This window comes from Saccopteryx bilineata, chromosome 6, assembly GCF_036850765.1.
Source record: "Saccopteryx bilineata isolate mSacBil1 chromosome 6, mSacBil1_pri_phased_curated, whole genome shotgun sequence".
In the NCBI taxonomy this organism is placed as follows: domain Eukaryota; kingdom Metazoa; phylum Chordata; class Mammalia; order Chiroptera; family Emballonuridae; genus Saccopteryx; species Saccopteryx bilineata.
Window position 1 is genome coordinate 205,218,542 of NC_089495.1, and position 23,935 is coordinate 205,242,476.

Sequence of the window (23,935 nt, forward strand, 5' to 3'; positions counted from 1 at the left end):
CTGGCCCTGTCCGAAGGAGTAGACACTGCTCGGCTGGTAGGGCCCAAGGGGAAACGTGGGCTCCGGGCTGAGCTCTTGGTGGAGAGGCAAGGACGCTGGGGCTGAAGCCCCCAGAGTGCATTGCATTCCCTCCATAGACACACTGCACTGAACTCTAGGTGCCAGACACTGGGCTTGGATTCAGGTTCCACCCCTGACACAGCTGGTGATCTCATTGAGTCCCTCTTCCCTGAGAGGCCCAGTGTGCTGGTCTGGGAATGGGGCCGGAGAGCCTGCCCAGCAGCATTGTTGGGAGGATTAAAGGACAAATGGGATGGGGCGCTCCTCCTTAAAGGGAGCTCTAAGCTCCCCTCTCCCTGCCCCACAGGCTGGCTCCACCGAGGCTGGCTGATTTACCCCATGCCCCACCCTCCCCATGTCATGTGCCTCCCTCCTGACTAGCTTCAGGGCCCAGGGCTGGTGCACACCTCCTGAGGCCCAGAGTCACACTCCCTGGGGTGGGGGAGACAGGGACTAGAGCTGAGACCCACCCCAGCCCTGCATGATTGTTCCTCTCTCTGCTCTGTCCTGTGCAGCCTGTCCTGGGCAGTGCTCCCTCTGGCCAGGACTTCCCAGCCCTCCTCTGGCCCGGGCGTCACTCTGGGCATCAACCCTGTCCCTGCTCTCCCACCCTGCCTCCGTCCCAGCAGTGGAAAGGCCGGGGCTCAGTGCTCCCACCCTTGCTCTCAGACTCCACTCTTGTTGCCTCTGTGGCCTCCAGACCACATGGTCCAGACACATGGTCCGGCTCTCGCTTACCTCTGCGTCCTGGTCACCCCCTGCGCCCCATCTCCTCCCTGCACGCCCCCGTCTTCCCCCTGTACCCCGTCTCCTCCCTGCGCCCCCGTCTCCCCTCCTTCTGCACTATGCCCTGCCACTTGGCTCCCTTCAGTCCTAATCTGCCCGTTCTTCTCCACCTCGGGTTCTGGAGCACCACTGCCCAGCTGTCTGACCTTAGACGAAGCTCTGCCTGCTGTGTGCCTGTTTTCTCAGCAATCAAATGGGGGAGGGCAGCCCTTACCCTTTGATCAGGCCCCGAGTGGGTATGGGTAACGACAGTTTTTCCAGTCAAGGCCATCTTGTGAAGGTGGCCCCCTGCCCCCACCCACCCACGTTAGTGTTTGAGGACTGAAACAGCACCTTGGCCTCTCTTATCTGTCCCTGCAGGACACTTTTGTGGAACTCTACGGGAACAATGCAGCGGCTGAGAGCCGGAAGGGCCAGGAGCGCTTCAACCGCTGGTTCCTGACAGGCATGACTGTGGCTGGCGTGGTTCTGCTGGGCTCGCTCTTCAGTCGGAAGTGACCGGACGCTGACCGCCACTCACTCTCTCCTCCCCAGCCTCCTGCACCACACCTGTCCCTCCTTTCAGCCACCATTGCCACCAGGAGAACCACTACATGCAGCCTGTGACCACCCCTACACCTCACAGGGTTGGGCCTAGACCTGGTCCCCCACAGCTAGTTTTCTAGACTCTATCATGCTTCTGTGAGAGCCGCTTTGCCCCACATCTCAGTTCTCCTGGCCTCAGTACCCACCAGCTTTCCCCCAGATCTGCCCCGTGGAAGCTGGCAGGGGTGTGGGAGTTGTGGCTAGGGGCTGGAGGGCCCTGCCTGATGGTGGATCCCCTTACCCCTTAGCCTCCCTGAGAATGCTTTCCTGCCAGAGATCTAGAAAGTTTTCTGACCCCTTGTCCCAGAAAGAAACTAGATTGCCTTCGTATTGATGTTTGTGGCCTCAGAATTGGTCATTTCTTACCCCTGCCCCGCCCCCCAGGACCTGGGCCCCCTTCCTTTCATTCCACCCTCCAATAGCCACTTAGGGGACAGTGCTGACAAATTAGGGATTCGGGCTGCTCGGGATAAAGAGACAGGGACCAGGACCTCCTCCCCAACTCCGGCCTGGTCAGAGCCCCTGCCCCCAGCCCCCATGTCCTCCAGAGGCCTCTGGCTCTAGGGGCCAGCCCCACCCAGGAGGAGAGGCTGTAGCGGCAGGAAGCACCCCACACCAAAGTTAGGGTGGCCCTTGCAGTTTAGCACTAACTACCACAGTTCCTTTCCCCTTCCCTCCCCTGGCGACCGCGACCATGACCGTGACCGAGGGACCAACTGGGCCCAAGACAGGTGCCCCAGAGCTGTTTGTGGCCTCAGCTGCCTCACTTCCTGCAAGAGATCAGCCCGGTGGCATCTTTGCTTTGGACTGCTGCCCATAGGGCTCAGGGGCCTCGGCCCAGAGGTGAAGGGAGCTACAGGCAGCAGCTGTGGGAGCCCTGGGGTCCTCCCTACCTCAGGCAGGAAGGGCAGGAAGAGAGCCTGGTACACAGGGTGGCACGGGCTGGCTGGGGGGGCCGATTCTGCCTGGCTGAGGAGACGTGTGCCCCACCCCCATTCAGCCTGGGCGCTGCCTCTGCCGGGTCTAGCCCTGCAGGCCTCCCTCTCCTCTGTGCTCCCCATGGCCCGTCTCATCCCTGGGGGTCCTGGCCTCGCCCTGGCCCTCCCGGGCTCTCTGCTGTACATATTCGAGACTAGTTTTTATTCCTCGTGAAGATGATATACTATTTTTGTTAAGCGTGTCTGTATTTATGTGTGAGGAGCTGCTGGCTTGCTGTGCGTGTGCACGTGGAGAGCTGGTGCCCAGAGATTGAATAGCCTGATGCTCCCTCCCTGCCCTGGTCCGGGGAAGCCAGCCGGAGGTCCTGGCTCCTGAGGGGCACCTGTCCCTCCCCACCCCCGCCCCACACTTGTTCCAGCTCTTTGAAATAGTCTGTGTGAAGGTGCAAGTGCAGTCCAGTAATAAAAGGTGTGTTAATTCAGTGAACCAAGGGCCTGGCTCGCGTGTGTTGGGGATGGGAAGGAAAGGGCTGCTTGGCCGGCAGGCTGCGAGAGACCTGGGTCCTGGTGCAGGCTCCACTGCCCGCTGGGAGGACCTTGGAGAGACTCCCTCGGGTCCTGAGTTTCTCCACCGCACACTGATCGGGTTTCTATTGAGCACACTGTGCTCACACTGGGGCTGGTTGTGAACAGGGAGGCTATTTCCTGCCCTCAGGAGCCGACATTCTAATGGGAGAAACAGTCAGATAGCCACAGGCACAGTCTTAGACACGGGGAGCCTTTCTTTTTTTAAAGATTTTATTTATTTTACAGAAGGGGGGCAGAGGGGGGGAGAAGTATCAGCTCATAGCTGCTTCCCTTTAGTTCATTGGTTGCTTCCTGCATGTACCTTGACCAGGCAAGCCCAGGATTTCGGACCATCCACCTCAGCGTTGCAGGTCAACATTCTATCCACTGCACCACCACAGGCCAAGCGACATGGGATTCTGTAGTCAGTGAAGTCCTTGCCTTTATGGAGCCTCCATTCTAGTGAGGGAGACAGCCAGATGGACAGATATAAACAGCTTTTTCAGCCCTGGCCGGTTTGCTCAGTGGTAGAAAGAGCTTAACCCTGGCATGTGGATGTCCCAGGTTTGATTCCCGGCCAGAGCACACAGGAGAAGCACCCATCTATGTCTCCACTCTTCCCTCTCTCCTTCCTTGCTACCTCTGTCTTCCCCTCCTGCAGCCAAGGCTCCTCTGGAGCAAAGTTGGCCCCGGGCACTGAGGATGGCTCCATGACCTCTGCCTCAGGTGCTAGAATGGCTCCGGCTGCAACAGAACAATGCTTCAGATGGGCAGAGCATCACCCATCTGAGCATGCTGGGTGGATCCTGGTTGGGTACATGCGGGAGTCTGGCTGCCTCCCTGCTTCTAACTTCAGAGAAATACAAAAAAAAAAGTGGGAACAGGATGACCTCGTGACAAGACCTGAAGGACCTCGTGGAGGAGGAGATAAGCAATCTGACCTGAGATAATTTTTTTTTTTTTTGTATTTTTCTGAAGCTGGAAACGGGGAGAGACAGACAGACTCCTGCATGCTCCCGACCGTGATCCACCCAGCACGCCCACCAGGGGCGATGCTCTGCCCCTCCGGGGCGTCGCTCTGCCGCGACCAGAGCCACTCTAGCGCCTGGGGCAGAGGCCAAGGAGCCATCCCCAGTGCCCGGGCCATCTTTGCTCCAATGGAGCCTTGGCTGCGAGAGGGGAAGAGAGAGACAGAGAGGAAGGAGGAGGGGGTGGAGAAGCAAATGGGCGCTTCTCCTATGTGCCCTGGCCGGGAATGACCTGAGAGAATTTTAAAGGCAGATCTCACCAGATGAGCTGATGGAGTCGTGAGCTCTAGAGTGAGAAGAATCGAGGGTGATTCAAGTTTTTGAAACTGGTGCCATTACAGTTACAAAAATGAAGCACGCTGAGGCCAGTATCACCCAAGAGGTTCATAATGAGTGTTTAAACAGCATGTGATATGGAACCCGAGTATATCTGGGAATCAGGCAGGCTCCCCAGTGACCTCAGAGCCCAAGCCTGAAGAATGGACTTGAGTTAACTGAAAGAAGGGGGGAAGCAAGGAAAGGGGTCCTGATGAAGTGCACAGATTGCAGTTTTCTTCGGGCTGAAGGAAAGTTGGTGTGTCTGGAGTTGAGGGGGGCCCCCGGGTCAAGATGATGCCAGAGGGGTGGGGAGAGGGGACCGAACCTGATCCCAAGGACAGCGAGAGCCGAGGAAGGTTGTAGGGAAGGATATGCCACCCTGAGCACCCCGAAATGCCCCTGGCTTCCGTTCAAAGGAGGTTCTGGAGGAGGAGCAAAATGGGAAAGAAGACGTGGTTTGGTTAACGTTCCGGTTCTGAGAATGGAAAGACCAGGTGGGTATCCTGGGTCACCACTCCTGGCCTTTGAGCAAAGTGCCAACCCCTAATGCCCCAACTCCCACTCTGTGAAATGGGTATGAGGACAGTACTCATATCACGCGATGGGATTGAGGGAGATAACCCAACAGAGCTTGGGGGAGGGCTGGCTGTTGGGGGGAGGAGGAGCTGCAGTGATGACCCCACCAATAGGTGTACTTCCCAGGAGGAAGGAGCAAGGGCGAAATTCCACGTGGCTGCGACGGGAGATCCGGGAGAGCTCTGGGACAGCGTGCAAGGCTTCCAGGGCCAGGCGCTACAGCTGGGCGGGAGGCGGGCCTGAAGGCGGGACCCGCCTCCAGCGCTCCGCCGCACCCGCTTCCATGAGCGGACTGCACTGCCCCCTGGTGGCCGGAGAATGCTACCTGAAAGCCACGCCCACCCCGTGCTGCCCTTTCTGCAGGCTCCTCACCTTAGCTTCCCCCCTGTCCAGCTTTCTTCCCTGTGTCCTTTCTGCTCACCTTATTGACGTCTCCATTCCCAGCTCTTGGGTACCCCTGGCCACTCCAGTACCCTCCCCAGATTCTCGATATCCTTTCAGAAACGTCTTCTTACATACAGGCAAATGCATAGATATCAGTATAGTTTGCTTCTCTCTCTCTTTTTTTTATACTCAAATGGTAACAGACACACTGTGCCTTGCTTTTTACCCCTAAAGAATGAATATTCCAGAAGTTTCCACGGGTATGTTAATGCCTACAGACTCATCATGCAGCTGCAACAGTTAACTCAGGGCAACTTCATTATTTTTTTTCTAGCTGTGTAGTATTTTCCAAAAATTTTAACGAGACATCTCATTGACTTCCAATCTAAAACGTGCCCTGTCACACGCACAAGATATTGGAGAAGGGAAGCTGGGAGGGGTTTCAGACGCTGTAGGTCCTGAGGAAAAATTCATGCCATTTTTATGTTTTCTGAGAGAAATAAAAAACAATACATTTTTTAAAAATAACATATTTCAGAGAGAAGATGTGATGTATTAACTTTAATACATCCGAATACATTTTACATTTTATTTCTAAGAAAGCTGGTCTTGCCTGCCCGGTGGTGGCACAGTGGATAAAGCATTGACTTGGAATGCTGAGGTCACAAGTTCAAAACCCTGGGCTTGCCTGGTCAAAGCGCATACAAGAAGCAATGAGTGAATATTTGCTGCTCCCCCCACACCTTTCTCTCTCTCTCTCTCTCTAAAATCAATAAATAAATTTAAAAATCTTAAAATATATCACTATAAAATTTTTTTTTAATTTTTAGCAAGCCAAGGGTTGAAAGTTAACTTGGACTTCTTTATACTCTTCTGCATTCTATACAAGTTTAAAATAATGATTGTGTGCATTACTTGTGCAAAGTTTTAAATTAACAAGTCCTGCAGAAAAATCAGCAACTTATATTCATGATCAAATTCAGTACATAATGTTCAGCTCTCCATTTTTCTCTCTCCATCATCACAGTCTTTGTCATGAGGCAAATATAACAAGAACTTTTTCTTTTTTAAATTTTTATTTATTGCTTTTAGAGAAAGTGAGAGAGACATTGATTTGTTGTTCCACTTATTCTTGACGTCATTGGTTGATTTTTATATGTGCCCTGATGAGGGATGGAGCCCATAACCTTGGCATATTGGGACAATGCGCTAACCAACTGAACTGAGCTACTTAGGCATGGCAAGAACTTTTCCTTAATATATAAAAAATAGAAATGATCTCATATGATCTCTATAAATTTATATCATTGTTGACCTTTAATAAATATCCAGGCACTGCCTGACCAGGCGGTGGCGCAGTGGATAGAGCATTGCACTGGGATGCAGAGAACCCAGGATCAAGACCCCGAGGTTGCTGGCTTGAGCGCGGGCTCACCAGCTTGAGTGCGGGGTCGCTGCCTTGAGCCCAAGGTTGCTGGCTTGAGCAAGGGGCCACTTGGTCTGCTGTAGCACCCTGGTCAAGGCACATATGAGAAAGCAGTCAATGAACAACTAAGGTGCCGCAATGAAGAATTGATGCTTCTCATATCTCTCCCTTCCTGCCTGTCTGTCCCTGTCTGTGCTTCTCTCTGTCTCTGTCACACACACGCACACACACACAAATAAATAATAAAATAAATATCTATGCACTAATGTTAGAATTCTTTCAGTAGGTTCACACATGAATAAGTAGCTTGAATAAATCTATGATAAAGAGTTGTGAATTCTTATAAAATTTAAATGATCTTACTACAAAGTTTTTTTGTTTTTTTGTGTTTTGTATTTTTTGTGTGTGTGACAGACAGAGAGGAACAAATAGGGACAGACAGACAGGAAGGGAGAGAGATGAGAAGCATCAATTCTTTCTTACGGCACCTTAGTTGTTCATTGATTGCTTTCTCATATGTGCCTTGACGGGTGGGGGGGGCTACAGCAGTACGAGTGACCCCTTGCTCAAGCCAGCAACCTTGGTCTCAGGCTGGTGAGCTTTGCCCAAACCAGATGAACCCATGCTCAAGCTGGCGACCTTGGGGTTTCAAACCTGGGTCCTCCGTGTCCCAGTCTGATGCTCTATCCAATGCACCACCACCTGGTCAAGCACTACAAAATTATTATTATTTTTTTTGTATTTTTCTGAAGCTGGAAACGGGGAGAGACAGTCAGACAGACTCCCGCATGCGCCCGACCGGGATCCACCTGGCACGCCCACCAGGGGCAATGCTCTGCCCACCAGGGGGCGATGCTCTGCCCCTCTGGGGCATCGCTCTGCCGCGACCAGAGCCACTCCAGCGCCTGGGGCAGAGGCCAAGGAGCCATCCCCAGCGCCCGGGCCATCCTTGCTCCAATGGAGCCTCGGCTGCGGGAGGGGAAGAGAGAGACAGAGAGGAAGGAGGGAGGGGGTGGAGAAGCAAATGGGTTCCTCTCCTATGTGCCCTGGCCGGGAATCGAACCCGGGTCCCCTGCACGCCAGGCCGACGCTCCACCGCTGAGCCAACCGGCCAGGGCCAAGCACTACAAAATTTTAATACATCAATCCTTTTATTTTAATTTGGAAATTAAATTTAATTGGTTGACATTGATCAATAACAGTACATAGGTTTCAGGTGAACATCCCTATAGCATTTGAACTGTTGATTGTGTTGCGTGCTCATCACCCCAAGTCAGATAATTTTCTGTCATCATATATTTGTCCCTTTTTACTCCCCTCCCTACTCCCTTCCCTAATACTTCAATCTTAAAATAATTGGGGGCAGTTATTATTAAGACACTAAGGTACTAAGCAAATGAACATAAACATTTTAAACATGTCTTCTGAAAATAAAATTTAAAAGAATATAAACAGCCTGACCTGTGGTGGCGTAGTGGATTTAAGCGTCGACCTGGAATGCTGAGGTCGCCGGTTCAAAACCCTGGGATTACCTGGTCAAGGCACATATGGGAGTTGATGCTTCCTGCTCCTCCCTTCCTCTCTCACTCTCTCTCTCTCTCTCTCTCTCCTCCTTCTCTCCTCTCTAAAATTAATAAATAAAGTCTTTAAAATATTTATATATAAAATAAAATAAAGAATATAAACATAGTGTAGTGACCTTGAGGAACACTGTGCACTGTCCTATTGCGTTGTAAAAATAATAATAACCATAAACGTGCAACATAGCCAGGCCCTTATTTGCAAAGCATTTGTGTGGTGGAACATCCCACTGTCTCTGGTTGGCCACCCCTGCCAGGCACATGGGTCTCACTTGTGCTGCGGGCTAAGTGCCCTAGGCACCTGGAGAACAAACCCCTCAGGGGCCCCACGGGCTTGGCGGAGGGTGTGTGGCCTTCCCGGACGGATGGGGTGGCCGGATGGGGTGGCCGAGGGCTCCACGGTTGACAACTACACTGTGTTGTTCAGGAGGGAAGAACCCAACCTCGGTGGTGCTCAGCTCACCCTGGGACAGCGGAGAGACAGGCTAGCCTAGTGGTTAGGAGCGAGGCTGCAGTTAGACTGCCGGCCGGGGGCAGCTAGCTGGGTGCCCTTAGACTTAGACAAATGGCTCAGCCTCTCTGTGCCTGAGTTGCTTCCCTGTGGAATGAGGGTGACAATTACACCTGCCTATGGAGGGGTTATTCAGATTTAATGCAGATGCTATGCTTATAAAACTCCTTGAGAATGGTATCTGGCACCGTAATTGCTATATAAATTTTATCAGGCTGTGCTGTCAGACCCCTCCCCCTCTGCCTCCCCTTCCCCCACCCCCACCCCTCACTATCAGGGCTCTGGCAGTCCCACACTCTAACCTCAGAATGCACATCCCCCAGAAGCAGAGCCTAAGATCAGGATGCAGGTGGAAGGCGTTTAAGTCGTGGTTGCAGGACGGTGGGGACAGTGCGGCCGGGAAGGTCAGTAAGCCAGTGCAGTGTTCGATGACAAGTACATTGCCACTGCAGGTCATGGGGCCCCTTCCCAGGAGAGTCTTTGAAAGACCTGTGGAACATCCTCCGGGCAAGAACACAAGGTACTTACTCACCAAATCCCACCCCGCACTGGCTGCGGGCTGCTCCTAGCTTCTTTCTCCTCGGCATTTGACATTACCTATCCAGACCCTGTGCTTGCTGGGGCCAAGCGTAAACCTGTGACCAAAGAGACGCAGATGCCTGTCCCTCCCCTGCCCTCCCCCCCAACGAGGCCTGTCTGCCAAAGCTGCGTGTGACCTCTGAAGGTGGGCTTGGGGCACGTGGCCGGAGCACATTGGCCACAACTTGTGGAACTTTGTAGCACACCGGCCGGGAGGCTGCTTTGGGGAAGGAAAATGTGATAGGTGTCTGCTTTTGCTAACCCAAACAATACCGCAGAAAACAACCTCATGTGTCCCTCATTGCGCACACATGGGTGTGAACCCACAGAATAGTCACAGAAGTGGAATTTGGGGGCCTAAGGGAATAGGGTGCACTTGTCGTTCTGATGGCCAGAGCCACAGCAGGTGTCCTGGAAAGCTGCCCGTCTCCCATACCCGGTCCACACCCATGTTAACACACTCTGATCTTTATCAGTCTGACTGGTGAAAAAAAATAATAGTATCCCATACTTTAAATTTCATGTTCAGCCTGACCAGGTGGTGGTGCAGTGGATAGAGCATTGGACTGGGATGCAGAAGACCCAGGTTCGAAGCCCCAAGGTCGCCAGCTTGAGCGCAGGCTCATCTGGTGTGAGCAAGGCTCACCAGCTTGGACCCAACCAAGGTCACTGGCTTGAGCAAGGGGTTACCTGGTCTGCTGTAGCCCCACGGTCAAGTCACATATGAGAAAACAATCAATGAACAACTAAAGTGTCACAACAAAGAGTTGATGCTTCTCATCTCTCCCTGTTCCTGTCTGTCTGTCCCTATCTATCCTTCTCTCTGACTCTCTGTCAAAAAAAAAAAAATTCATGTTGAAAACTCTAATTGAGGGCCCTGGCCAGTTGGCTCAGTGGTGGAGCGTCGGCCTGGCATGCAGAGGTCCCGGGTTCGATTCCCGGCCAGAGCACACAGGAGAAGCGCCCATCTGCTTCTCCACCCCTCCCCCTCTCCTTCCTCTCTGTCTCTCTCTTCCCCTCCCGCAGCCGAGGCTCCATTGGAGCAAAGATGGCCTGGGCGCTGGGGATGGCTCGTTGGCCTCTGCCCCAGGCGCTAGAGTGGCTCTGGTCGCAACAGAGTGATGCCCGGGAGGGGCAGAGCATCGCCCCCTGGTGGGCAGAGCGTAGCCCCCTGGTGGGCGTGCCGGGTGGATCCCGGTTGGGCGCATGCGGGAGTCTGTCTGACTGTCTCTCCCCGTTTCTAGCTTCAGAAAAATACAAAAAAAAAACACCCAAAAAACAAAAAAACTCTAATTGAGGTTGGCATCTTTTAATAATTTGAAAGCCATCTGTACCCCTGAGCAGTTAATGAATCTACAGTGACCAGCAGAAGGCTGCAGACGGCACACAGTGACAGTGAGGCCGCGTGTGGCTCCCAGCCAGAGAACACAGCACACCCATGAAATATTCATGCCGAAAAATTGACTCTGACTCTGCCCAAAGCCTCTAAATCTAACCACCCTGGACAGAGGGACACGATAAATAACACGTGACAAAGCAATCTGTAAAACGCGGACTGGGGGAAACCCCAGAACAAATAACCCCACTTCTGTAATTTCACTTTCAGAAATGTGGAGCAGATGGAATTTTCCCTATTTCACCCGCTACGTCAAACTAAAATCCCAGGGCATTATACCTAAAACAAGCATTAAAAATAATTCCGGCCTGATCAGGCGGTGGCGCAGTGGATAGAGCATTAGACTGGGATGCGAAGGACCCGGGTTTGAGACCCCGAGGTCGCCAGCTTAAGCACAGGCTGATCTGGTTTGAGCAAAGCTCACCAGCTTGAAGCCCAAGGTCACTGGCTCGAGCAAGGGGTCACCCGGTCTGTGGTAGCCCCCTCGTCAAGGCACATATGAGAAAGCAAACACTGAGAAACTAAGGTGCTGCAACAAATTGATACTTCTCATCTCTCTCATCTCTCTCCCTTTCTGTCTGTCTGTCCCTATCTGTTCCTCTGACTCTGTCTCTGTCCCCCCCCCCCAAAAAAAAGTGTAAAAGGTAGAGAGAGGGCCGACCAGCGGGGGACCTCGGGACCCGAGGAATGACGTGGTGCTGAGTTCCCCAGGTTTGCGTTCTGCCTCCGAGATCCCAGACTTGGAGCCGAAGAAATTAGAGCTGGCTACGTCTCCCCCGCCCCCCCCCCAAAAAAAGCCAACGAACACAGAAAAGCAAAAACAACCCCAACAAAAGCCCGCTTTCTCTAGGCAAAGGGTTAGGAAAGGAACAACCTAGCAAGACAGAAAGTTTTTAGACAGTAACAGCTCTACTTCAGCCAAATGCCCTTGAAAAGCAAAGGCCAAGCAAGGAGCCTAGACTTCCTCCTTCATGAGTCAGGGTACCTAACACCCCCAGCACGTGGGGTGTTGTGGGATACTGTTCTCTCTGCTGGCCATGAATGAGCCCTCTCCCGCTGCCCCCGGACCCCACAGTGTCTACAGAGACTGCGCTGGGAGCGTGGCATGCCACCCCCGCCTGGCAACACAAAAGTGGGTAAGGGACCTAAAGGAAGGTTTCTACACTTCACTCAAAGTAGGAAGCTGATGACACTGGTAGACCGTGATAAGTTATGTACATGTAATGTTATAGGGACAGCAACCAGCCCAAAAGCTAGTCAAAGGGACAAACAATTAAACAGTATATATAAACCAAACAGGAGTTCTAAAATAAAATTCAAAGGACACCGCATGGTTTCGTGGAGTAAGTGGCACTAGGAGGATGCCATTCTTTTCTCGGTCATTTTTAGCCCACATCTGATTTCACCCGTTTCCTGCCATTGATTGTGCGTTGTCTGCTCTGTTCCTTATCTCCAATTGGTCCGGGTTTTTTCCAGGTCAGATTTGATTATCTAAACGTCACATTTTTATGCTGTTTGAATTTCTTTTTTGTTTTGTTTTGTGTTTTGTATTTTTCTGAAGCTGGAAACGGGGAGGCAGTCAGACAGACTCCCGCATGCGCCCGACCGGGATCCACCCGGCACGCCCACCAGGGGGCGATGCTCTGCCCATCTGGGGCATCGCTCTGTTGCAACCAGAGCCATTCTAGTGCCTGAGGCAGAGGCCACGGAGCCATCCTCAGCGCCCAGGCCAACTTTGCTCCAATGGAGCCTTGGCTGCGGGAGGGGAAGAGAGAGACAGAGAGGAAGGAGAGGGGGAGGGGTGGAGAAGCAGATGGGCGCTTCTCCTGTGTGCCCTGGCTGGGAATCGAACCCGGGATTCCTGCACGCCAGGCCAATGCTCTACCACTGAGCCAACCGGCCAGGGCTGCTGTTTGAATTTCAATCCATTTCTAACATAACAGGGTCAGTTTTCACTTCTGTTACCTCAGTTTTGTGTTGGTTCTTTCTTTTTTTTAAAAAAAAAGATAATGGCCCTGGCCGGTTGGCTCAGCGGTAGAGCGTCGGCCTAGCGTGCGGAGGACCCGGGTTCGATTCCCGGCCAGGGCACACAGGAGAAGCGCCCATTTGCTTCTCCACCCCTCCGCCGCGCTTTCCTCTCTGTCTCTCTCTTCCCCTCCCGCAGCCAAGGCTCCATTGGAGCAAAGATGGCCCGGGCGCTGGGGATGGCTCTGTGGCCTCTGCCTCAGGCGCTAGAGTGGCTCTGGTCGCAACATGGCGACGCCCAGGATGGGCAGAGCATCGCCCCCTGGTGGGCAGAGCGTCGCCCCTGGTGGGCGTGCCGGGTGGATCCCGGTCGGGCGCATGCAGGAGTCTGTCTGACTGTCTCTCCCTGTTTCCAGCTTCAGAAAAATGTAAAAAAAAAAAAAAAAAAAAAAAAAAAAAGATATTATTTATTGATTTTAGAGAGAAGAGAGAGAGAGAGAGAGAGAAAGGTGGGGAGGAACGGGAAGCATCAACTCACAGTCGTTGCTTCTTGTATGTGCCTGGACCAGGCAAGCTCAGGGATTTGAACCGGCGGTTTCAGCGTTCCGGGTCAATGCTTTATCCACTGCGCCACCACAGGTCAGGCTTGTTGGTTATTTGTACACCTGTATGGTAAGTTGTATTCTTTCCTTACAACTCTGCCTTCCTTCCCCACGCTTTCCACATGCACTTGGCTGGAGGACATTAATTTGCCCGTCCACCTTGCGCTGGACTGTGGGTGGCAACCCGTATTTTTCAAAGATGACCGCAGTACTTCCTGTCTCATAAGCATCTCGCATCTTATGTTGTGACCCTGATGTTTTCCCATCGAGCAGGGAGGTCTCTCTCCTCGCCCTCTTGCACCTGGGAGGACCTTTGTGAGTGCCTTGACCAACAGAGTTGAGCAGAAGTGGCACCATGTGTCCTCTGAGGTCAGATCATAAAAACACCATACACTTCTGGCCTGACCTGTGGTGGTGCAGTGGATAAAGCGTTGACCTGGAACGCTGAGGTCGCTGGTTCAAAACCCTGGGCTTGCCCGGTCAAGGCACATACGAGAATTGATGCTTCCTGTTCCCTTCTCTCTCTCTCTCTCTCCTCTCTAAAATGAATAAATAGTCTGCCTGACCTGTGGTGATGCAGTAAATAAAGTGTCAACCTGGAATGCTGAGGTCGCTGGTTTGAAGCCCTGGGCTTACCTGGTCAAGGCACATGTGGGAGTTGATGCTTCCTGCTCCTCCCCCCTTCTCTCTCTTCTCTAAAATTAATAAATAAATAAAATAATAAATAAAATGAATAAATAAAATCTAAAAAAAAATGTCATCCACTTCTCTTTTGCTCGCTTGGAACCAACCTACCATGCTTTGACGAAACCCAACTTGGCCCGCCCAGAGACCCCCTGAAGTGTTCTGGTTGACAGCTCCAAATGAGGCCTCAGCTGACAGCCAGCATCGGTCACCAGAAGTGTGAATGAGAACACCTACAGAAGATTGTGGCCACAGCCTCTGCTTCCAGCTGAGGCCCCAGACATTATAGAGCGGAAGCAAGCAGTTCTCACCATGCCCTGCCTGAATTCCTGACCCACAGAAGTGGCAGGTATGATACAACGGTTGTTTTATGCCTCTAAGTTTTAGGGTGGTATCTACCCAGAGTCGCCGGAGCACCATGGCACTTGTCTTGGCCAGCAGAATGTGTCTTCGCCAGCAGACTTCTACCATGACAAGAATATGTCCAAGATTTCTGCTGGTCCCAGAAGAAAGAGACACTTAGAATAATCCTCAACCCAACTGTTATGGGCTTAAATGTGTCCCCTGCAAACTCATATGTTCAAGTCCTAATCCTTTAAGAAATTTTAAATTATTTTTATTTATTCATTTTAGAGGAGATCTGAGAGAGAGAGAGGAAGAAGGGGGGAGGAGCAGGAAGCATCAACTCCCACATGTGCCCTGACCGGGCAAGCCCAGGTTTTGAACCAGTGACCTCAGCATTCCAGGTCGATGCTTGATCCACTGCACCACCACAGGTCAGGCTTAAAGTCCTAATCCTTAATCCCTCTGAGTGTGACAGTAGTTGACGATAGGGTCTTTAAAGAGGTGATGAAGTTAAAAATGAGGCCATTAAGGAAGGTCCTAACCCAGTCTGACCAGTGTCTTGATTAGAAGAGGAGTCAGGACACAGAGTGAGACCAGGGATAGGAACACAGAAGACCGTATGAGCAGCAAGCCAAGGAGAGAGGTATCAGAAGAAACCAACCTTGCCTACACCTGATCTTGGACTTCGAACCTCCAGAATTGTGAGAAAACACATTTCTGTTGTTTAAGCCACCAAATCTGTGGCGTCCTGCCTTTGCTCAGGCCATTTCCTCCACCTGGTATGCTTTCCCTTCTCCTTCCTGCCTTTCCTAATATCACCTATCCTTTGAGGCTCAGCCCTGGCCCTACTCCTCCAGGAAGCCCTCCTGGACTAGCTGTAAAGAGGCTTGTTCTTGCCCCTCACCTACTATACTGCCTAATTTGGGGTATGCTGTAGGCTTTATGGCAGGTAAAGACCGACGTGGAGATTGAAGGCAGAAGGGAACAGGCCAGCTTTATTGGGGTGAAGGAGAGGAGTAGGATGCTCCATGGACTCTGGGCGAGGGTGGAACAGCTGGGGGAACAGCCCGGGATGTGGGATGCAATGTCACTTCTTCCATTCCTTCTTTTCGTAGTCCCACCGGGAGGCCAGGCCTTGCACAGGGTTGCCCTTCATGTCCAGGATGCGCTGGAGCTGCTTGGCCTTCCACTCGTCCGTCAGCGTGACGGGCTTCTCAGGGAACACTGCCGGAAGTCAGGGGGTAGGGACAGGGCCTGCTCCCCCCCCACGGAGCCCAGGTCCCCAGCGACAGGGTTGGGGTCCCCTGCACGGAGGATCTCCCTCCAGCCCGTCTGTTCTCCCACCAGACTCCCTAAGGTTTCACTCCACTAATTTCTGTGTTTTGATCCCAATGCTACCTCAGATGCATTGTGGGAACTGGGCCAAGGTGTTTCCCCTTCTGAGCCTCAGTTTCCTCACCTACTGTGTGGGTGGCCCAATGGTAAGAGGAGCACTGGTTTGAAGTCTGTCTGATCCAAATCCCAGATTCACCCCTGGCTGGTTGGCTCAGTGGTAGAGTGTGGGCCTGGTTTATGGATGTCCACGGTTCGATTTCCAGTCAGGGCACACAAGAGAACTAACCATTTGCTTCTCTTTCCTTCCCTCTCCCCTTCTCTCTCTTCTCTTCCCACAGCCAGTGGCTCACTTGGTTCAAGCATTGACCCCGGACACTGAGGATAGCTTGGTTGGTCTGAGCACATTAGCCTCAAGCACTAAAAATAGCTCAATTGATTTGATCATCAGCCCCAGACAGGGGTTGCTGGGTGGATCCGGTCAGGGCACATCCTATCTCACTATCTCCCCTCTTTTCACTTAAAAAAAAAAAAATCTCAGATCTACCACTCCCTTGATGTGTGACCTTGAACAGACAAAGTCTCTTTATCTTTCTGAGCCTGTTTCCTTATCTGTCAAAACCAGGTCCTCTCCACTAAGGCTGTGGGAATTAAGTGAATTAATATTTATAAACAATTTGCGCCTGACCAGGCGGTGACGCAGTAGATAGAGCGTCGGACTGGGGTGCGGAAGGATCCAGGTTCGAGACCCCAAGGTCGCCAGCTTGAGCGCGGGCTCATCAGCTTTGAGCAAAAAGCTCACCGGCTTGGACCCAAGGTCGCTGGGCTCGAGCAAGGGGTTACTCGGTCTGCTGAAGGCCCATGGTCAAGGCACATATGAGAAAGCAATCAATGAACAACTAAGAAGTCGCAAGGCGCGAGAAACTAATGATTGATACTTCTCATCTCTCTCCGTTCCTGTCTGTCCCTGTCTATCTCTACCTCTGTAAAAGAAAAAAAAAAAATTGCACAATGTGGGACAGATATTAAGCCCCTAATACACGTTAGCTACTATAATTATAATTACTGAGTTTGCTCCCACTTATTGGGAGGCTTCCAGGATGAGATAGTTTATTTTACTCCCTGTAAGGCTTTGGGATTAAGAGGTAGGATAGGGGTGTTCATTTAAAAAATCTGAGCAGGATATTACTTAACCTAAAAGCTGAAGCACTCATGGGGCATTTTAGGTGCCTTCACGTTTGAGGAGACAAGGCAAGAGATCCAGAATTGGGCTGAGAATTTGCATTTCTAACAAGTTCCCAAATGAACTACTGGTCCAGGAACTACACTTTAAGAATCACCCTCCTGGCTCTGGCCGGTTGGCTCAGTGGTAGGGGACCTGAGTTCGATTCCCGGCCAGGGCACATAGGAGAAGCGCTCATTTGCTTCTCCACCCCCCCTCCTTCCTCTCTCTCTCTCTTCCCCTCCCGCAGCCAAGGCTCCATTGGAGCAAAGATGGCCCGGGCGCTGGGGATGGCTCCTTGGCCTCTGCCCCAGGCGCTAGAGTGGCTCTGGTCACGGTAGAGCGTCGCCCCCTGATGGGCGTGCCAGGTGGATCCCGGTCGGGCGCATGCGGGGAGTCTGTCTGACTATCTCTCCCTGTTTCCAGCTTTAGAAAAAAAAAAAAAAAAAAAAAAAGAATCACCCTCCTATAGTAATAAATGGGTCAGCTGGGATGTGACAGCCCAGCGAAAGACTCCATTTCCCAGGTCACATGATCACTTCTAGCCAATAGCATGTGAGCAGAAGGAGTGCATGCAACAAGAGTGTGTCCTCTCTTCCCCTCTTTTTTCTTTTTTTGGTGGCAGAGACAGAGTCAGAGAGAGGGACGGACAGACAGACAGGAAGGGAGAGAGATGAGAAACATCAGTTCTTCGTTGTGGCTCCTTAGTTGTTCATTGATTGATTTTTCATATGTGCCTTGACGGGGGGAAGGGGGCTACAGCAGACTGAGTGACCCCTTGCTCAAGCCAGCGACCTTGGGCTCAAGCTGGTGAGCCTTGCTCAAACCAGATGAGCCTGCGCTCAAGCTGGCAACCTCGGGCGTCTTGAACCTGGGTCCTCCACATCCCAGTCCAATGCTCTATCCACTGCACCACCGCCTGGTCAGGCTCCCTTCTTCTCTTTGCTGGAATGTAGACTGAGCCGGTAGTCAGAGCCGGAGCAGCTGTCTTGTATGTCAAGAAGGAAGCTGCACATTAGAAATGGCAGAGCAACAAGACAGAAGAAAAGAGAGCAAAAATTTCGAGAATTAGAACACTACATCTCAAGGCATTAGTGAGTCAGTAAGAAAATCTCCTATATATTCCATTTTCTTTGAGAGTTGCTTGTAAAAAACAATTCATTAGAATGCTGAATGAATTTTTTCTAAGAAATGTGATTTGATTAAAATGTTTTGTTTGTTTGTTTACAGAGACAGAGAGAAAGTCAGAGACAGGGACAGACAGACAGGAACGGAGAGAGATGAGAAGAACCATCAATCATTAGTTTTTCATTGCTCATTGCAACACCTTAGTTGTTCATTGATTGCTCTCTCATACGTGCCTTGACCGCGGGCCTTCAGCAGACCGAGTAACCCCTTGCTGGAGCCAGCGACCTTGGTTCCAAGCTGGTGAGCTTTTTGCTCAAACCAGATGAGCCCGTGCTCAAGCTGGCGACCTCGGGGTCTCGAACCTGGGTCCTCTGCATCCCAGTCCGACGCTCTATCCACTGTGCCACCGCCTGGTCAGGCGATTAAAATGTTTTTTAAAGAACAATAATAAAAGCAAAATATTTAAAAAGAAAAAAAAAGGCCCTAGCCTGTTGGCTCAGTGGTGGAGCGTCGGCCTGGCGTGCAGGAGTCCTGGGTTCGATTCCCGGCCAGGGCACACAGGAGAAGCGCCCATCTGCTTCCCCACCCCTCCCCCTCTCCTTCCTCTCTGTCTCTCTCTTCCCCTCCAGCAGCCAAGGCTCCATTGGAGCAAAGATGGCCCGGGCACTGAGGATGGCTCTGTGGCCTCTGCCTCAGGTGCTAGAATGGCTCTGGTTGCAACAGAGCGAAGCTCCAGATGGGCAGAGCATCGCCCCCTGGTGGGCATGCCGGGTGGATCCCGGTTGGGCGCATGCGGGAGTCTGTCTGACTGCCTCCCCATTTCCAACTTCAGAAAATACAAAAAATAAAAATAAATTTTAAAAAAGAATAAGCCTGACATTGTGGAGTCCCCGTTCTCTCCCTAGTCCTTTCTTGGTGAGAGAAGAACACCTCTATCTTGTTTAAGCACTTGTTGGCGGGGGACTCTTTGTTATAGCAGCAGAAACAATGTAGTGAAAAATTCATGCTTAATCACAGCCAGCTGCAATGTGCCTTCCTCTGGGTGGCCCTCCCGGATTCCTTCTCTCTCCCCTTTGGGTCCTCACAGGCCCTCGAAAACACCCTAGCCACACATCCTGTAGTACACAACATCATTCGTAATGACTTGCCGGGCACTGGCCTATAGCTCTTTCTCATGAAAACCTCACAAGAGCCCTGAGATGTGAGCGCCATGATTCCCATTTTACAGATGGGGAAACTGAGGGCCAGAGAGGCAGCTGTGCTCTGCCCTTCACCCTACACCGCTTTGCAAAACTCTTCAAGATGAGTGCCAGCCAGCACAGCTGCCTCATAAGGGCATTGCCGAGGGCTGCAGCCAGGCGAGATACTGCCACTCACCATAGACCCGCTGCCACCAAATCAGCAGAGCTGTAAATCCACAGAAGAAGAAGACCCCGCCCATCACTGTCTTCCACTCGTTGGAGCGACGGTTCATCTCCGCAAAGGTCTCATTGAACTGGAGGCGGTACACTGGATGCAGGTAAGGGCGTGGGGAAGGGAGCAGGGGCCTCAGGTGCCGCCATTCCAAGGACCCCAGGTCAACTCTTGGTCTCAGGGATGGTCAGCACCCGCCCCCCCCCCCCGGCCTGTGGCAGATGCTGTCCATTCTGCAAATTCTTATCGAGCACCTACTGTGTGCAAAGCACGGCCAGTCAGCCTAGGGCACTTCTGGTGGGTAGAACTTCGGGTCACTCATCCCCCTGCTTCCCAGAGTCAGGGTCCTGCTTCCCCTGCCCACCTCTCCTGCCCCTCTCTGCTCGGTCCCCTCACACCACTCAGTGATGCCAGAACGCTCCTGCTCCCATGGCCTTCCCCATGCTGTTCTCACTACCTAGTCACGTGGCACCCTCCTGTCCCCATTCAGCTGGATGTGCCTTCCTCTGCATCGCCCTCCCGGAATCCTCCTCTCTCCCCTTCGGTTCCTCACACAGATACTTGTACACACCTCACCCTAGCCGCACATCCTGTATACAGCTGTCTAGTTGTCTGGATTGTGTCAGTACCCCCCCCCCGCCCCAGGCTGGGAGCACCCTGGTGGGCAGGAACCATCTGGGTGATTGACTCCTGTGTCCCCAGCATCGCTTAACATCAGGCCGTACACAAATAGTTGAGTGAATAAAAGAGTGGACAAATGAGTGAGCCTCCCCCGCCCCTGTGGGGTGTGTACGCAGGTGTCTGGGTGTTTCTGGGCTGTTTTTGGTGGGGGCTTTCCGTGCCCACTGCTCCCTGATGGGCCCTTCTTTGCAAAGCGGCTCCCTGCCCACTGTCCACAGCCAGTCCCAGCCCCAGTCCCGGGCCCACTTGGAGACCTACAGGCCACCTTCTCGGCATGGCTCAGCTGGGCCCAGCTGCCCTTCTCCTTCTCCTTCAGGGCCCGCTGCTCGGCGTTGAGCTCTGTGCAGAAGGGTTCATCTGGCATGGGGTAGGAGCGCTGGGCATGGTAACCGGTGTAGGGGGTCATCTTCCCCTGGCTGTGGGCTGCGGGCACAGGGGAGGAGCTCAGTCCCAGCTGCCCCTGGGACATCCCAGCAGTAACCATAACAGTAATAGAGAGAGCTGCATTTATCGAGCGCTTCCTGTGTGCTAGGGGCCATGCTAACTAAGGAAGGCTTTCGGGTGAGTTGACTCTCTCCCCTCCGCATCACTTGGAGCCAGGTGTTGCGGCTCTCTCCATTTCACAGATGAAGAAACCGAGCCACGAGCCACGAGCCACGGGTGAGCGGCTGAAATTCACAAACCCGGAAGGACCAGGGCCAGGGCTGCAACTCAGCCCCACCCCGCCCCCTAGTCTTCAAATCCTGCATTCTCTGGGAAGACCCAGAGGTAGAGGGCATACCAGGCAGAGATGGTGGGTGGGCAAAGGCCCAGTGAGCTGAACCCTAGAGCCCCTAGAACCGACAGACAGACGTTCAAGGGGCTCTGCAAACTGTCACCCAATATCCGGACGCCTTTAATGAGGGATCAAGGTCACGGCTTTGAAGTCAGCCGGGTTTGAAACTCAGCTCCTCCTTACCCGGGCTTCAGCCAGCACCACCCCCCCCCCCCCCCCCCCCCCCGCTACAGTGTACGGGTGTACGGGTGGGCGGGCAGGCAGGCGGGTACACAGGAAGTTCAACTGATAACCGGAGAGTTCCTGTACCGCTGGCTTCCCCTCCTGCACACTCCCCCTGATGGCTGAGCCCCCTCAAGGGCTCCGTGCACGTGTCCAGAAAAAAAAAAGGCTGGGCACCAGGAGAGTCTCAACAAAGCTTCTGTTTATCGTCCCCAGAGATACCCAAGAGGGTGGCACTGGTGCCATCTTGCCAGGGTAGCGTTGGACTCCTTGGGAACGGAGTCCCGGCTCGTTGACTAGGTAGGGCTCTGGGCCACACAGTTGGTTCATCTGAGAAACGGAGATAAGAGCGCAGCCTCCACCGCACGTGGTTGTGAAGTCTGAACACGTGCCTCTGTCGAACATGATTATCACAGCTTGCCGCACAGAATAAGGGCTCCAAAAATGTTCTTGATTTATAAAGACATTAAAGAAATCGATCGGAAATGCCCTTCTGCTATCTGGCTGAAGTCTGCCCTGCTTTAGGACTCTTTCTTCTGACTAGCCCCGATGCCAGGGTCTGGAAAGAAGGTTCCAGGTTCGGTCAGCACCTCCACCCCAGGACCCAAAGGCCTCAGGGGCCTCAAGTTTAAGGGTCAGGCCCTGGGGAAGCTTGGAATGCAAGGGGCTGTTGTCTGCCTGCCCCACGAGCTCCATTTCTGGGACCCCGGGGTGGGATTGTCAGAAATGGCTTTGGGACGCGCCCAGGGACAGCATGGGACACGGGGCAGCCAGCCTGCAGACAGGACTGCCGCCTGTCATGGCGTCAGGGGAGGGAGGAGGGTGTCCGGCCAGGACTTACCCGTGTCTCCCGGACTGTGTATCCCTCTCATTCCAAGTCTTCGCCTCCTCAGCACCAGACTCCAGGCGGCTCTGAAGAACATCTAGGGGGGTGTATGTGAATGAGCCCCCACATTGCCCTCTGCCCTTACCCCTTAGGGCCCAGACAGAAAAACCACTGTCACAGGTGTGGGGGGAGGGTTTCTAGGATTTCACGGTCACCCTCAGGCCCCTGACCCTTCTAATTTTGTCCGATATCCCTTTGGGGGTAGGTGGGGGTTCTAGACATTTGGAGCTCCCTCCTGGGACCTCCATCCACCATCTGAGCCGCAGCAGGAGACTTAATTCTTAAGCGGAGGTCTGAAAAGTTTGGGGCTGGGGGGCTGGGTCCTGCTTCCTGTCCCAGCTCCATCCGCCTGACCAGGTTGGGAACCCGCCTGGCTTGTTTGTCCCCCACCCCCCACTGCAGAGGAAATGGGGTGGGAGTCCAGGTGGAAGGAGGCAGGGCCCAGGGACTCCCCCTTTCCTCCGGGGCCATCTGCCACGGCCTCTGCCAGGCGGTCTGCCCCCTCCTCCCCCCTTAATTGGCTGCCTACGTGCACGGAGAGCCTGCTCTGCTGGATCTAGTGGGGGAGGGGGCAGGATGAGCCCAAGGCCTGGCGGGGTGGGGAGTCGCGGGGACTGACATCCCATGGGGTACAGAGGGTCTTTAGATGAGGACAAGGACCTAACGGGGTCAGAGGGAGGAAGAGGAGCACACACATCTGGAGAGTGAAGAGGTATCCCACTTCTGGAAAGAGAAAGCGGCCCCCGCATCTGGGGAGGGCCCCCCCCCAGTAATTGAGAAAGGGTGTGCCAGTGTGGTAAGTGGAAGGTGGCCCCCACATCTGGGAAGGAAGGGCTCCCCATCGGCGCCGAGTGGGTGGGAGACACCCACATATGGGGAGAGAGAAGGGGTCACCTGCACTTGTGAAAAGAGATGATGCCCCATTCCAGGGGGGTAATTCCCAAGGAGTCCTCTACTCTGAGCTGCCGGAAGCCCCCTCCCCTCCTCCAGGACAAGGGCCACAGCGGGCTAGAGTCCTAGCCCCCCCCCCCACATTCCCCACTCTCCCGGCTTGAGCTGGGGAAGCGGGGGGCTCTCCCAACCACTTACCTTGAAGCTCTGCTGCAGGCAGAGCCAGACCCAGGGCGGCTGAGTGAGCCAGCCACCAAGCGAGAATGGGCTGCAGAGGGACCGAGCTCTGGTACCCCGCCCCCGAGCCCGCCCTCAGCCTTCCCCAGGCCGCCCCTGCGTGGGAACATGGGAACATGGGAACGTCCTGCCCTAGAGGGGCGTGGGAGCGCCCCGCTCACCTCCCTGAGGGCTCCGAGCCACAGCCTGGAGACAGAGGCCGCACAGTGGCTCCCCACCCACGGGGGCCCTGCCTCTGGAGACCCCCAGCTGACTGCGTCCTGGCTGGCCCAGCGTCCGGTTGGGTGGTTCCAGGAACTGGACCTTCACCCCTCCACACCTCGACTCACTGCTGCCCCTCCCACCTGGAATGCTCTCTTCGGGCCTTTGCAGACCCTAGTCTAGCACCAGTTTTTCCACCCAGACCCATGCCTCCAGCTCCAGGAAGCCCACAAGCATCTAGAATCTGGAAGCTACCTCACGCCCACGGCCCCACACCCAATGAGAGAGAGGCGAAGAAAGCCTCCCTCTGGGGTTCACATCATAGCTGTGTGGCCTTAAATGGACCGAACTCTCTGAATTTGTTTTCTTTTCTATAAAAAAGGATTTAGTGTTCTATAAAAAGGATTTTATAGTTCCTACCTCACATGGCTGTTATAAAGTCGATAGAGAAGCATCAAGCACTTTTATTCAAGAATTATTTATCAAGACTTGTCACAGCCGGCATTTATTGAGGATCTATGGCAGGGGTCCCCAAACTTTTTACACGGGGCCAGTTCACTGTCCCTCAGACCGTTGGAGGGCCACCATATACAGTGCTCCTCTCACTGACCACCAAT

General features: G+C 53.3%; 2 protein-coding genes across 6 annotated transcripts in view; one reads left to right on the plus strand and one right to left on the minus strand.

The window, feature by feature from the left end:
- BCL2L1 (BCL2 like 1) overlaps positions 1–2,856 on the plus strand; it is a 51,774-nt gene extending 48,918 nt beyond the window's left edge. For both annotated transcript variants that reach the window (XM_066234566.1, XM_066234565.1), the window contains exon 3: positions 1,207–2,856. In XM_066234566.1, coding sequence (XP_066090663.1) covers positions 1,207–1,344 — 138 coding nt within the window. In that variant the 3' untranslated portion in view covers positions 1,345–2,856. The remainder of the gene's footprint in view (positions 1–1,206) is intronic.
- Positions 2,857–3,204: 348 nt separating this feature from the next.
- Positions 3,205–23,557, minus strand: COX4I2 (cytochrome c oxidase subunit 4I2). Of its 4 annotated transcripts, none has more exons than XM_066237043.1 (5): positions 23,462–23,557; positions 21,945–22,026; positions 20,365–20,529; positions 19,390–19,521; positions 3,205–3,395 (listed from the first exon to the last, which is right to left on the minus strand). In XM_066237043.1, exons 2-5 carry the CDS (start codon positions 22,024–22,026, stop codon positions 3,235–3,237), a joined length of 540 nt encoding a protein of 179 aa, XP_066093140.1. In that variant the 5' UTR covers positions 23,462–23,557; the 3' UTR covers positions 3,205–3,234. The 4 variants fall into 4 exon arrangements, with proteins under 4 accessions (XP_066093140.1, XP_066093141.1, XP_066093139.1 ...); XM_066237044.1 differs by lacking the exon at positions 23,462–23,557 and adding an exon at positions 23,279–23,417; XM_066237042.1 differs by lacking the exon at positions 23,462–23,557 and adding an exon at positions 23,079–23,218.
- Positions 23,558–23,935: the final 378 nt, after the last annotated feature.

Coding starts and splice junctions, on each gene's coding strand:
- COX4I2 (XM_066237043.1), bottom strand. CDS start 22,026: ATGTTCTTCAGAGCCGCCTGGAGTCTGGTGCTGAGGAGGCGAAGACTT. Junction 19,522..20,364: donor CCATGCCGAGAAGGTGGCCT/GTAGGTCTCCAA, acceptor ACCTGCATCCAG/TGTACCGCCTCCAGTTCAAT. Junction 3,396..19,389: donor TTGGTGGCAGCGGGTCTATG/GTGAGTGGCAGT, acceptor CTCCCTCACTAG/AATGGAGGCTCCATAAAGGC.